Source organism: Chanodichthys erythropterus, chromosome 1, assembly GCF_024489055.1.
Source record: "Chanodichthys erythropterus isolate Z2021 chromosome 1, ASM2448905v1, whole genome shotgun sequence".
Classification (NCBI taxonomy): Eukaryota; Metazoa; Chordata; class Actinopteri; order Cypriniformes; family Xenocyprididae; genus Chanodichthys; species Chanodichthys erythropterus.
This window is the reverse complement of record NC_090221.1, coordinates 38,219,241-38,231,740: the sequence shown is the minus strand read 5'-3', so window position 1 is coordinate 38,231,740 and position 12,500 is coordinate 38,219,241. Positions and strand designations below refer to the sequence as shown.

General features: G+C 42.6%; 2 protein-coding genes across 4 annotated transcripts in view; one reads left to right on the top strand and one right to left on the bottom strand.

Moving 5' to 3' along the window:
• The window catches only part of LOC137029587 (evC complex member EVC), a 12,668-nt gene extending 3,208 nt beyond the window's left edge, over nucleotides 1–9,460 (bottom strand). Inside the window, exons 1-14 of the mRNA XM_067399243.1 lie at nucleotides 9,178–9,460; nucleotides 6,513–6,605; nucleotides 5,491–5,571; nucleotides 5,185–5,408; nucleotides 5,011–5,083; nucleotides 4,588–4,647; nucleotides 2,693–3,037; nucleotides 2,099–2,251; nucleotides 1,822–2,026; nucleotides 1,128–1,267; nucleotides 947–1,045; nucleotides 505–717; nucleotides 324–433; nucleotides 121–244 (exon numbers count right to left, since the gene is read on the bottom strand). Of these exons, the coding sequence (XP_067255344.1) occupies nucleotides 121–244; nucleotides 324–433; nucleotides 505–717; nucleotides 947–1,045; nucleotides 1,128–1,267; nucleotides 1,822–2,026; nucleotides 2,099–2,251; nucleotides 2,693–3,037; nucleotides 4,588–4,647; nucleotides 5,011–5,083; nucleotides 5,185–5,408; nucleotides 5,491–5,571; nucleotides 6,513–6,605; nucleotides 9,178–9,360 (2,103 nt within the window). The 5' untranslated portion in view covers nucleotides 9,361–9,460. The remainder of the gene's footprint in view (nucleotides 1–120; nucleotides 245–323; nucleotides 434–504; nucleotides 718–946; nucleotides 1,046–1,127; nucleotides 1,268–1,821; nucleotides 2,027–2,098; nucleotides 2,252–2,692; nucleotides 3,038–4,587; nucleotides 4,648–5,010; nucleotides 5,084–5,184; nucleotides 5,409–5,490; nucleotides 5,572–6,512; nucleotides 6,606–9,177) is intronic.
• Nucleotides 9,461–9,527: 67 nt separating this feature from the next.
• Nucleotides 9,528–12,500, top strand: part of LOC137029361 (limbin) — a 17,295-nt gene continuing 14,322 nt past the window's right edge. The window contains exons 1-7 of one of the 3 annotated variants that reach the window (XM_067399064.1): nucleotides 9,528–9,928; nucleotides 10,028–10,125; nucleotides 10,492–10,542; nucleotides 10,728–10,908; nucleotides 11,014–11,069; nucleotides 11,762–11,827; nucleotides 12,315–12,449. In XM_067399064.1, the coding sequence (XP_067255165.1) occupies nucleotides 9,760–9,928; nucleotides 10,028–10,125; nucleotides 10,492–10,542; nucleotides 10,728–10,908; nucleotides 11,014–11,069; nucleotides 11,762–11,827; nucleotides 12,315–12,449 (756 nt within the window). In that variant the 5' untranslated portion in view covers nucleotides 9,528–9,759. Of the gene's footprint in view, nucleotides 9,929–10,027; nucleotides 10,126–10,491; nucleotides 10,543–10,727; nucleotides 10,909–11,013; nucleotides 11,115–11,761; nucleotides 11,828–12,314; nucleotides 12,450–12,500 lie in introns of all 3 variants that reach the window. The other 2 variants (XM_067398988.1, XM_067399127.1) reach the window with 2 other exon arrangements.

The following is a 12,500-nucleotide window of genomic DNA, read 5'->3' as shown; positions in this document are numbered from 1 at the left end:
AAAACAAGACAAAAATACTGAACATCAAAAGAAAACAATAGAAGCTTATGCAATGTATCTATACAGATTAATAGCTAAATAAACATGTGTGTGTGTGTGTGTGTGTGTGTGTGTGTTCACCTGTGTGTCGGACTGTACGGTCAGCTTCATCTCTTTCACTGATCGCAGGTAAAAACATCGAGCTGCTAAAACTCTCTGAAGCTCCAGGATCAGAAGCTGCTGCTGCTCCTCGATTAGAGCACAGCTGCAATCAACCAATTCATCCATCAATCCGTCAATCAAGTCAACGAATGATTGGCTCAATCAGTCCGTCACATGCTCACCTCATCTGCATGTCCGCATGCCTGGAAACCATCACCTTGACGACCGCACGCTGCTGTTCTCCGAAGTGATCCAGACACGAGCGAGTCAAAGCCTCGTCCTCCAGCCACACCTGCATCCCAGAACACTCATCAATACATCCCATAATGCTCGTCACTATATTCCATATGACTGTAGTGTGACCTGTCTGCGTCGCCGCAGCTGCTCTCGGAGCCTGCGCAGGTGTGTGTGGGCGTGTCTTTCCTCTCGCTGCATCTGATTGGTCACGGTGAGCTTCATGCTCTTCAGCACTGATTGGCAGTGGTCTTCAGAGGGGGCGGAGACTTCAGCGATGCTGCTTAGGACAAACTCTGTGCACAAATCAGCCAAGCGTCTGCGGCACTTACTAAACAAGCTCTGTGTGGATATAAACACACACACACACACACACACACACACACACACTCCTCTTTAGAGCTGCTGAATTTGAGTTCGTCTCATATCTGCATCACTGATTGTTTTTCTCCTGTTTATCTGTGAAGCTGCTTTGAAACGATCTGTACTGTATGAAGATCTGTAGAAATAAAGAAATAAACTTTTTTTGTGGCACAAACTTTGAGGTTCTGATATAAACGATGATGGTTACCGTCCAGCGTTCACACAGAGCGTCAGTGATTCTGGCGTCCTGCTGCAGCTCGAAGTCTCTCCTCTGATGCCAGTGTCTCGTCTGCAGCTCCGCAAACGCCTGCGCAGACACACACACACACACACACACACACAGTGAGACAGTCTCTACAGCAGGTGCGACGCTGCCGTGTGTTTCTCACCTTCATCGTGAGACGGGCGTCCGTCTGTGAGTCTGACGCGTGACTCCACTCGGAGCTCTGAGCCTTCATCATCCTCGTCCTCCTCACACAGCCCTTCTGAACGCGCTCGAGCGCCAGCGCCTCCGTCTGACGTCTGACCGCTGCAGGGCAAATAAGATCACATTGAAACTACATCCTTGTTCAAATAATACATGAAGTGATAATAAACCTTCTGCCTTCTGTTCACTCTCAAATTCACTCTCCGAACTCGGCTGTAGTTCATGAATGCTTTGGAATACAGACCTCGGCTCTTTTTAAAGAGACGCTCAGCAGATTATAGCAGAACGTCTTCAGACGAAAGTGTAAAAAAGTTATAGAAGTTTAAGTTCACTGTAAAGCAACTGTACTGAAATAATCAGAGCCATATTTCTTACCAAGCTGGGTTCCAAAAATTGAGGCTCTTGTTAGATTTTTAGGCGCAGTACCAAAAACAGCCACCAAGTGACGCTCACGATGCACACAGAACGAGCAACAGCGCCGCTCACATTTATTTAATGAAATCATCACCTTTTGAATTTTAATAAATCACATTAAGCCATATCACGACTTCATGAAATTATCATTTTACACCATATTTTTTGTGGCCTTAAACTGAACCAGTATGGGCGGTGATTTCAGACGGTGCAGTTGTGTCACATGTCGGTGTGTGTCGTACCGTCAGCGCTCTGATCCACTGCTTCATTAACTGCAGTCTGGAAGTCACTGAGAATCTGTTTCTCCAGCTGTCCATCACATCTCAGCTGCTCCACTGATTGGCCGCTAACTTTCACCATAAGCTCCGCCTCCTGTTTCAGGAGGGCGGTCTTTTCTCTCAGGCAGTCGGACACTTCCTGCCAGCACTCCATCCTGTCCAACAGCATCTGTCAATCATCAGCGTTAGTCTGAGCTCAGCGCGGTGTAAATGTGACGACTGTAGGGTTAGTGAGCGTCACCTGCAGAACAGACGCCTGAACTTCAGCGAGAACGTCCTCCATCGCTCGCAGGCATCCGACGACGCTACGCATCACTTCCTCTGAGACGTGACTGGAAAACCTGCGCTGAAGATTCTGCCCGAGCCGCTCCAACTGCTTTGCAAAACTCACAGCCTTAAAGCACACACGCACACACACACGCACACGCACACGCACACGCACACGCACGCACACGCACACGCACGCACACGCACACGCACACGCACACACACACACACGCACGCACACACGCACACACGCACACACGCACACACGCACACACACACGCACACACACACACGCACGCGCACACACACACACACAGTTTAGTTTAAGTACATAGTGTATAGTGCGTCATTTAGGACACAACATTCATGTGAAACAACCTGAACTAATGCAAACAACAGTATTTTACACTGCTATCACATGATTTTAATATTTAAAGGGCCGCTTACACCAAGGACAAAAACTTTAATAATCATATTTATTATCATTACCATTTAATAATATAGTTTTAATAATAGAAATTAAAGAGAGCATATAAGAGAACAGCAGTCACACCACAGCGAAGGTTACCATCTGCAGTGATCGCTCCAGCTGCTCCCGCCCCGCTTTGTCCACCTCCTCCACAGAACACATGACTGTGCCTGACTCCGCCCCCTCATCCACAGACACGCCTCTTGTCAGCAACTCCGCCTCCTGCACAGAACACCTGACCACACCTGACTCCGCCCCCTCTTCCACAGACACGCCTCTCGTCAGCAGCTCCGCCTCCCGCAAACACCTAACCGTACCTGACTCCGCCCCCTCGTCCACAGACACGCCTCTCGTCAACAGCTCCGCCTCCTGCACAGAACACCTGACCGTGCCTGACTCCACCCCCTCATCCACAGACACGCCTCTCGTCGTCAGCTCCGCCTCCTGCACAGATGCATTAAATAGGCTTGTTCGACTTGATGCAGCGCCGCACAGACCGATCGGCGGCTGACTTGAAGCAGTGCATGCTGGTAAGACATTTTGTCCGACCTGAGACAGCGCCGACGCCATGTGACTGTGACGTATGGTTCAAAGTAGCCTGAGGCAGCCAGCGCAGTTTCTCAAGAGGAGCTGCACGAGCGATGATGACGTCACAGCTGTTCCACGATTGGCCGGATTCACCACATGACAACGATCATGTGTGTTTTGTGTTTATTGTCACGCCTTCAGCTCCACTAATGCTCAAAAATCTGTGTTTTTATAACAGTTAAAGCTCTTTTCATGTAGTCGCGATGTTACATTGTGTCGTTTATCAAAATACAACTGATAAAATCGTAGACCCCACTGCATTGGTATTTAAATAATATATGCTAATGTTGAACTTTATTCTTGTAAAAACAGACGCTGTAAGCAGTGCATAAAGTTTGGAATGAAAATGTGTCTGAAACATCAGTGTATCAGTCAAACATTGCATTTATTTCACTTCAGCTGTGATAGAGTATGCAAACGCAGCGCGAGCGTCACTACAGGAAGCAGAAAGTGTCCGACTTCACGTCTCTGTTTTCAGCTCCTCCTCCTCCTGCACGCGGACACTCTCGCCGATCGTTACATCCAGACGATGTCGAACACACCTAGTGTCTATGGAAAGCCGTTTTAACATTTAAAAGTTAAGTTTGACTATCCAGAATTAATGTTGTAGATATCACCAACATCTTTCTGACTAGTCGTAATTACATTCTGGATAGTTGGAGATATCTGTAACGTAATTGTGACTAGTCGAAACGACAGATACAGATATCCGTAATTCAGTTTTGCCTAGGCAGAATGAAGGTTAACGATATCTCAAACGTCATTATGACTAGTGATGGCATGGTGCCAATCAGTGCTAATTACGAGTTAACAGGCGCGATTTGAATGATTAGAACAACAACACGCTCTGCTCCCGCCTAAAAGTGCCGGCCTGATTTGCATAAAGATATCTACAACGTCATTTCGCCTAGTCAAAACTCTATTTCAATATATCTGCAATTACATTTTGACTAGGCGGAATGAAAGTTACAGATATCTCAAATTTCAGATATCTCTAATCAAAATACATTTCAAGATATCCATAACTTGATAATATCCCTAATGTTATCCCTAACTCCAGTTTGAGATATCTACAACGTCATTCCGCCTAGTCAAAACTTAATTCAAGATATCTGAAAAGGAACATGTAGATATCTTGAACTGGAATTACAGATATCCGTAATTCACATAGTGGATATCTGCAACTGAATTGTAGATATCTGTAATGATAAACCTCACACAAATGAATGGCAAAATTTATGTCATTTGTTATAGGAAGAATGTCTTTGTGGATATCCGAAATGTTCTTTTTGACGAGGCAAAACTGAAATACAGATATCCGCAACACATATCCAGTCTAGCTGTTAAATGTTAAAACGGCTCGCCATAAGTGTCAGTGTGAGCGTGATTCTCCTCATGCGTCTCACCTGGATGATGTCAGCATGTTCTCTCTCGTCCAGCAACACACGCAGAATCTGCAGGAACATCTGCGGCAGAATCCACAATGACATTTACTGTATTATCTTCTTCAGTTTCTTTTCCAAACATGTTTTATTAAAGAATAAGTAGTAGAATACAGATGAACTTTGCGTAATATTCAAATCAAGAAATGATCCATATTTTTTCTTATGCATACAACAATCCGGACAAAACCAACATATAACTTATAGGTTGTTTTTTTATACTTTATAATATAATATAAATATACATATATATATATATTTTTTTTTAATTAAACTGTAATTAATTATTGTATATAAATATATTAAATTATAAATATACAGTTTTTCATATATATATCTATATATAATTTAATACTTTATGTTACAGAGTCAAGCACACTGTCGTACCGTGCGTTTCTCCTGCTGCAGGCGTGACGTCTGGCGCTGCAGTTCCTCCAGAGTCAAACACAGCAAACTGACTCTGAAACACACAGAACACAACAGGGTCATGTGACCTCTGCGAATAAACTGCTTTCCTACACCTGCTAAAAAATGTAGGACTTTTTAGTGTGTGTCACTGACCGTGAGTGACAGGGGGTTTGTGGGTAATGCTGGACTCTCCTGAACACGTGACTGGCGTGTGTTTTAGACGAGGGGCCGCAGGAGACGAACTGACTGCTTTCATCATCACCCCTCTCTTGGCTCAGCCAATCGTCGCCTAGCGAGGAGGCGGAGTCCTGGCTGGGCGGGGCGGGGCGCTTGGACGGCTCATGCAGGGACGGGTTTGAGGCTCCGTCTGCTAGCGGCTGCGCACACACACACACACACACAGATCAAGAACATGTCAGCTGACAGGACTGACTGCAGATCGAGACTCAAGTCTCTCACCCTGTATCTCTGGCTGATGGGGTAAACCACCCTGGCCTTCAGCGCGAACGCAGCCACGTCTCTGTTCAGCGTCCACTGGTCCTGAGGGAAGAAGAGCGATCCGACTTTACTGCCGTGAGGTTTCTGACGGTGTCAGCGTCTACCTGTTCTTCATTTTGATCTCCCGTTTCACTGATTTCAGTTGACCTGTGAACATTATTTCTAGCGCGTCTGCCATCCAATAATCACAATACTTTTCACTTGGAAATGTGCAGCGTCACAGTTATTTCATTACATTTCATTTTGCAGTTTAATCACCACATTAAACCATATTGTGATATAAATTGTTAATCCATTAATTTGATCACCAGTGTGTTTGATAATAAATTTGTATTAAATCATAATTCCAGGAAAATTAAAACACACAACACAACATTTCTGAAAAACTAAAACATTTCATAGGCATAGGGCATATTATTGTAAAAACAAACTTTAGTTATGACTTAAATTGATTAGCCATGCTTTTTGATTACTAACATTTAATTTAATCATTAAAGGGGCTGCATGTAAGAATTTTCATGTATTAATCGCTCTTTTATTGCCACTGTGTGAACAGCTTGTAACTAAACCGAAAAGACGCGAGCTTCCGCCTCGTTAGTGTATGAAAGCCTGTGGACTGATTTCTGTGTGAAGGACTTGAGATGTTTTTGCCAGGAAAAGGATGTTCGTTAACAGTTTATCTCTGCAAAGGTATTTCTAACTTCTTTTTACTTCTAAGTGCTAAATGAAAAAGACCAATCACGTTCAGTCTCTTGTGTCACATGTGCATGAGTGTGAGCACGAGCAGTAAGTTCCTGCTGCAGTTCACTTCATGGCCACCGGTGTCGCTAATAACAAGCGTCTGAATTCCACATACAGCCCCTTAAAATCAGAGTTCAGAAAAATGTAAACAGCAAAAACAGAATCCACAAAAATTTAAAAATGGGATTGAGTTATTCGGGGGAAAGTGTATTGGGCAGAGGGCTGTAGTGTGTAGTACGCACTCCTTCATCCGGTTGAGTCTGCGGTCCGCAGCTGTCGCTGTCACCGTCGCTCTCCTCCTCACACTCCTCCAGACGCCTCCGCACACCTCCGCACTGACACACGACACACACGGTTAGTACAGGATGCCAAACTCGATGGACAGATGATGAAGTTAGAAATAAAGTTATAAAGATAAAGATGATTAACTTTCTAGAAAAGCAAGAATCAAGTGTAAATCAGTTGAGCAGACTATAGAGCGCAACAGTCGGTTCCGGAACTAAAACCTTCGTTTATTTTCTCCACAGGGAAATTGATTTTTAATGATAATTAATTTACGAACCTTTAAAGTCAGCGCTACTGTGAGCTACGAGGTTGTTAATCTATAGTATTTGTTTCTGTTGAAGCTGTCAGAACGCATTATTTCAACTTAGTTTTCAAATAATCATGTTTAACAGTAGAATTCATGGTGAAAATCTGTATTACCCATGATGCTGTGCAGAAAATTTCACCAATCAGAGAGTTGAAACAAGCAAAATGTGCCAAAAGATCTTGTTAACTCCGCACACTCCCATGATGCACCGCGAATGACGTAATCAAGTCTATCTCCGAACACTCTTAAACTACTTAAAGGAGTCATGAACTGAGAACTTTATTTATTTGTGTTCGGTTCATTTCACTGTGGATTCTTTGGTAAATCAATCGCATTTCGGTGCAAACAGACTTTTACGATACGAACTCGACAGTAATGCAACAACATGTCAGTAACTGTGTTCATTCTAATGCCTGATCTGATATTAATGATTCATGTACAGTCACATGATCTCTTATTTACATCACGTTTGCACTGTTAGTTATGATGAAAGCATTCGTTATTGAGTTTCAATGACGATTTCACTGCTTTCATGAGCTCAATAACACGTCTGTGATCTCAGATGTGTTCATCTCTGCAACCTTTCATGCCACGATCTCAATATAATGCCATAGATCTACATATAATCAACACTTTTCATGATTAGTTAACCTTGAGAGCTGTAAAAGTAAAAACGTGCCAAAGGTTTTCGAGAGAGTAATATTTGGCTATTTCAATTGGAAAGATGTCAGCCAATCACAGCAGTGGGCGTTTCCTCTGAAGTCTCACAGAGACACGCCCCTTATAACAGAGTTCAAATCAGAGGATAAAATCAGAGTAGAAAAAATGCCTTTTATTTCTAAATTATGACAATTTTCAATGTAAAAAGCATACTAACATGATAAGTGCACCCCAGGAAACAGTATAAAACAATAAAATAACAGTTCATGACCCCTTTAAATATTTGTGAATGCATATTTTGCAATAAACTTTATTTATTATATATAAATCAAATATGTTGATGTACATGTAATCAACATCTTTAAATAAGCTGCTTAATATTTCTCCATCATTTTTCACTCGATTAAACGGTTTGCAAAGCTTCATGGGATTGAAGCCGTTCAGTTCACAGTCGTGTATTTTGTCCGATTTTACATTTTTGCTTCAAATCAAAGTTTGTAATGTTATGATTCATCTTGGCTTGGTTCACGTATTATAATGCTTTAACAAAGACTGCTTTGAAATCCCTATTGGAGAAATGAATGGATCAAGGAGGAAAGAGATTAAAGGGTTAGTTCACACAAAAATGATCATATGATCATTCTGTCATCATTTACTCTGTTGACTAATGTTTATATGTGAATAAATTAAATCTAAATTAAATCTGTTCATCATATAAAGCTATCGTGTCTCTTCAGAAGAAGGATTCAAACGCTCCATTCATATGGATTACATTCACAAATCATAATACATTTTTTGAGTCCTCAAAGTTTTGCTTACATGGACTTTCAATGGAGGAATAAAAATCCCTGTTTTCATTAAAAATATTTGAACTTTGTGTTTAGAAGATGAAAGTCTTACTGGTTTGGAACGACATGAGATGATGAAGCTTCACACTGAACAATCCTTTAAAAGATCGTTCCACGACAGAAGTGGAGAAAACCTTTAGAGACGGATGCACTGTTAGAGGAAACTAAATGATTTAGTCTACAGCACTTGATGAAAAGCTAATTATTAATTAAATCATAAAAATTAAACATTCAGTAAATAAATTATGTTTAAATTATGTTTGGCAAAAGCTGGATATTATAAATAAAAATTAATAATTTTAATTAAATATTATTTTTAAATAATATTTAAATATGGACTTTTTTGCATTGCTTCGCTTCAGAAGGCCTTCATTAACCCCGGAGCCGTGTGGAGCACGTTTATGATGATGGAGACACTCATACTGACATTATCAAGCTCGGGATATTTATTAATATTTCTCGGATTGTGTTCATCAGAAAGCAGAAAGTCATATACAGAGAGCAAAGCTTGCAGTCATTTTCATTTGAAAGTGAACTAATCCTTTAATTAGATAATGACTCATTTGCATATTTAAACAACATTTCAGGAAACCTGAAATGCAAAAAAAATAAAAATTTTAATGTAATAAATCAGCTGGTGATGAATGGTGATATTCTCCTGGGATGGGATTTATAAATTATGACGTTCTATATCTATTTGACTTTTTATGTCATAATCATGATTTACAAAAGCATGTTTTTTGTTAAGTGGTTCCTAACTCTTCCTTACAGATGAACATAAACAAATAAACAAATAAACGGGCTCACCGGAGCGGTGAAGATGAACAGTCGTTTCCGCGGACACACGCAGATGAGCGCGGCGGCGATCAGCGCGAGGATCACACCGGACACCGCGGCGCCCGTTACCGGAGCCCGCATCACCGCCCGGGGCTCCGACAGCTCGAGCAGCACATGTCGCGAGCACGAGTCAGATGAGGCGTTAAAGTGCATTTCAAACACACCGTTAACGGGCGGAACGACAACTACAACTGCTCGCTGTACTGTTACTTTTGACTGGCAGAGCTTGAGGCCAATCGGAGCGCTGCATTGCCTGAGGAATGTTGTTCATTGAGCCAATCAGAGACGCGCGGGGGCGGGGCTTCCCGCAGTTTCCAATGTTTGGGGAAAGTTGTGCGCTAAACGGAAATGGAAAAACAAAACTGCGCTTTTCTTCTCGTCCAGTCATGAGATATTTACAAACACATTTGCACTTTTGTAGTTATTTATGGAGTTTATAATCAGTGGTATGAAACTGTGTTCAATAATAGGAGTTTAGTCAGTGAGTTTATTAATCGCGGCGCCGAGATTAATCTATGGGATTGTGATCAGATCAGATCAGGGAGTTTGGAAATGGACGGATGGATCGACGGATGGTTTGTGATTATGAACGCGCTGATATTTATCGCGCGAGCTGAAGATGCTGCGCGTTCTCGTGCGCGCACACACAACAGATCAACAGCTGCTCGATCAGACATCGACCGATCCAACCATCACGTGGAGAAGATCCAGCGCAAAAAAGGTTTCTTTTTCATTTATTGTTGTTTTAAAAAATCTCAATTGAAACATTAGTTTGTTTTTCAGAGGAAGAAAACAGGAACATGTTTTTATTGTTTTTCAGAGATGAGGCGAAGCATCAGCTCTTCAGAGCAGTACACTGATGACGTCATCTCGGGTCAGTGGGCGGATCAGAGAACCACGAGCAATGCGTCACATCGGGTAAAATGACACCTGTCAATCATCCATACCCTTCTGTTGTTCAAAAATGGAAACAGGCTGGAGTGACCCGAAACATGATGTCATCTCGCTCCGTCCAATTAAAACATTATGACAGTCACTAAAATTCATGAGCTGCTGCTGTCCTCATCCTGTGCGATTCACAAACGAATGACTTTAATGAGTCGGTTCTCTTAATGAATCATTCATAAAGACTCTCACATTATAAGTTAGAGTTTTTAAATGGATCATTCTTTCAGAATTCAAACCTGTTTCCCATCTGTGGAACATAAAAGAAGATGTTTTGAAGAATGTTGTGTGTTTGTGTTCTCGTTTATTCTCATCAGTTTGTTGTTTGTTTACATTCAGAGCGCGGCAAAGTCTTCGGTGTTTGGAGTCTCGTTCCTCAAGTGCGCTCAGGTGTGTGTCTGTCATGTGTGTGTGTGTGTGTGTGTGAGAGAGAGTGTGTGTGTGTGTGTGTGTGTGTGTGTGTGTGAGAGAGAGAGTGTGTGTGTGTGTGTGTGTGTGTGTGTGTGTGTGTGTGTGTGTGTGTGTGTGTGTGAGAGAGAGAGTGTGTGTATAATATTGCCGGTCTTGTGTCACAGGTGGACTCAGGAAGTGGAACTCCGCAGGTGCGAGTGACGCTGGTGGTCAGGAACCCTGAGGGGGGTCGTGACCTCTCGCAGCTCTGCATTCGTGACTCTGTGTCTGACGTCATACTGCAGCAGACCAATGGGAGCGTTCAGGAGAGAGGATACCAGACCTTCAGCAAAGACACACTGCCCGGTAACACACACACACACACACACACACACACACACACACACAGACTGTATAACACTTATTCACTGTCCTCACTCTCTCTGTCTCTCTCTGTGTGTGTGTGTGTAGCTGGCTCTCAGTATGAGTTTTCGTACAGGATGAGCGTCAGAGAAAACAGAAAGCAGGTTTGGACATTACCAGCGTTTCTGACCTTCTCCAATGCCACTCAGGTATCTGCAGACTCCCGTCTGTCTCACTGTCTGCACACGCTACACTACATTCAGCCGTTTTAACTGCAGTTCTCTGTTGATACGGTTCACTCGTATTGCGTCGCTAGTCACGATGGGGAAAACTCAGATCGGTGTAAGAACACACTCCTCCAGAGGCCTCTTCCTGGGCGTGGCCATTGGTGACATCTGTGCTGCGGCCGGCTGGTCCGTGCCGTCCACCTTCACCAGGATTTACAATTTGCACGTTGCTGCACTACAGACACGAGTCCTCTCAGTTTAGTTGGGCTTTGACCTCTGAACTGGACCTTAACCCTAGCTAATGCTCGTTACCGTTATCTCAGGGATCTGAGGTTACGTTATTAACTGAGTATGTTTTCAGTCCTGAATGAATATAGACTGAATTTATAATTGACTTTCCGCTCGTAATTTTTTTTCATTGAGCTAATCACAGTGCATTCTGGGATAGTTCACGTCTAGAGTAATCTAGTGTTAGAACAAATCTGATCCATTTATATGAAATCTTATCGATATCTTTTTAATAAGTGTTTTACTTTGACAGTGATTTTGACCTATTTTAATTAATTCACTGGTTGTTTGTTTTTGGCAAATGTGATGAAAGTGACGTGATTATTGTGATTGTATTTCAGAATGACATTCATCTGTTTGGTCCAGTGGTGGCTAATTTCACTCTGAGGGTAAACACCACTGAGCAGGTGAACACACGCACACGCACACGCACACACACACACACACACACACACACACACACACACACACACACACACACACACACACACACACACACACAGGTTTGCTATGTCAGTGAGGTCTCTCCTCAGGCGTAATGGTTTTTATACTGTATAAACTGTACATTCTCTCCTCCTACACTTCCTCTACTCCTAACCATCACTGTCTGCATTCTTACATTTATAATAAAACATTGTTTAGTGTGTTTTTAAAGCTATTTTAAATATGTTTAGGTTGTAATACCAGTGTAACATTACTCACATTTCTATAACACACACACACACACACATTTTACAAATTTGTGTCTTTATAAATCACACACACTCACATGTAACCGGCTGCTGTGTGTGTGTGTGTGTGTGTGTGTGTGTGTGTGTGTGTGTGTGTGTGTGTGTGTGTGTGTGTGTGTGTGTGTGTGTGTGTGTGTGTGTGTGTGTGTGTGTGTGTTGACAGGTGGGTGTGGATCACTCTCTTCTCTTCCTGTTCTTCTTGGGTTCGTTCCTCCTGACGCTCCTGCTGGCGTCTCTCAGTGTCGTCAGTGTGAAGCTCCTCCGGCGCAGACGTCTGCTCAGCTGCACTGCGCACACGGTCAGTTCATTACAGTCTCAGCACTGTGTGTGTGTGACTTTTAGTTTTACA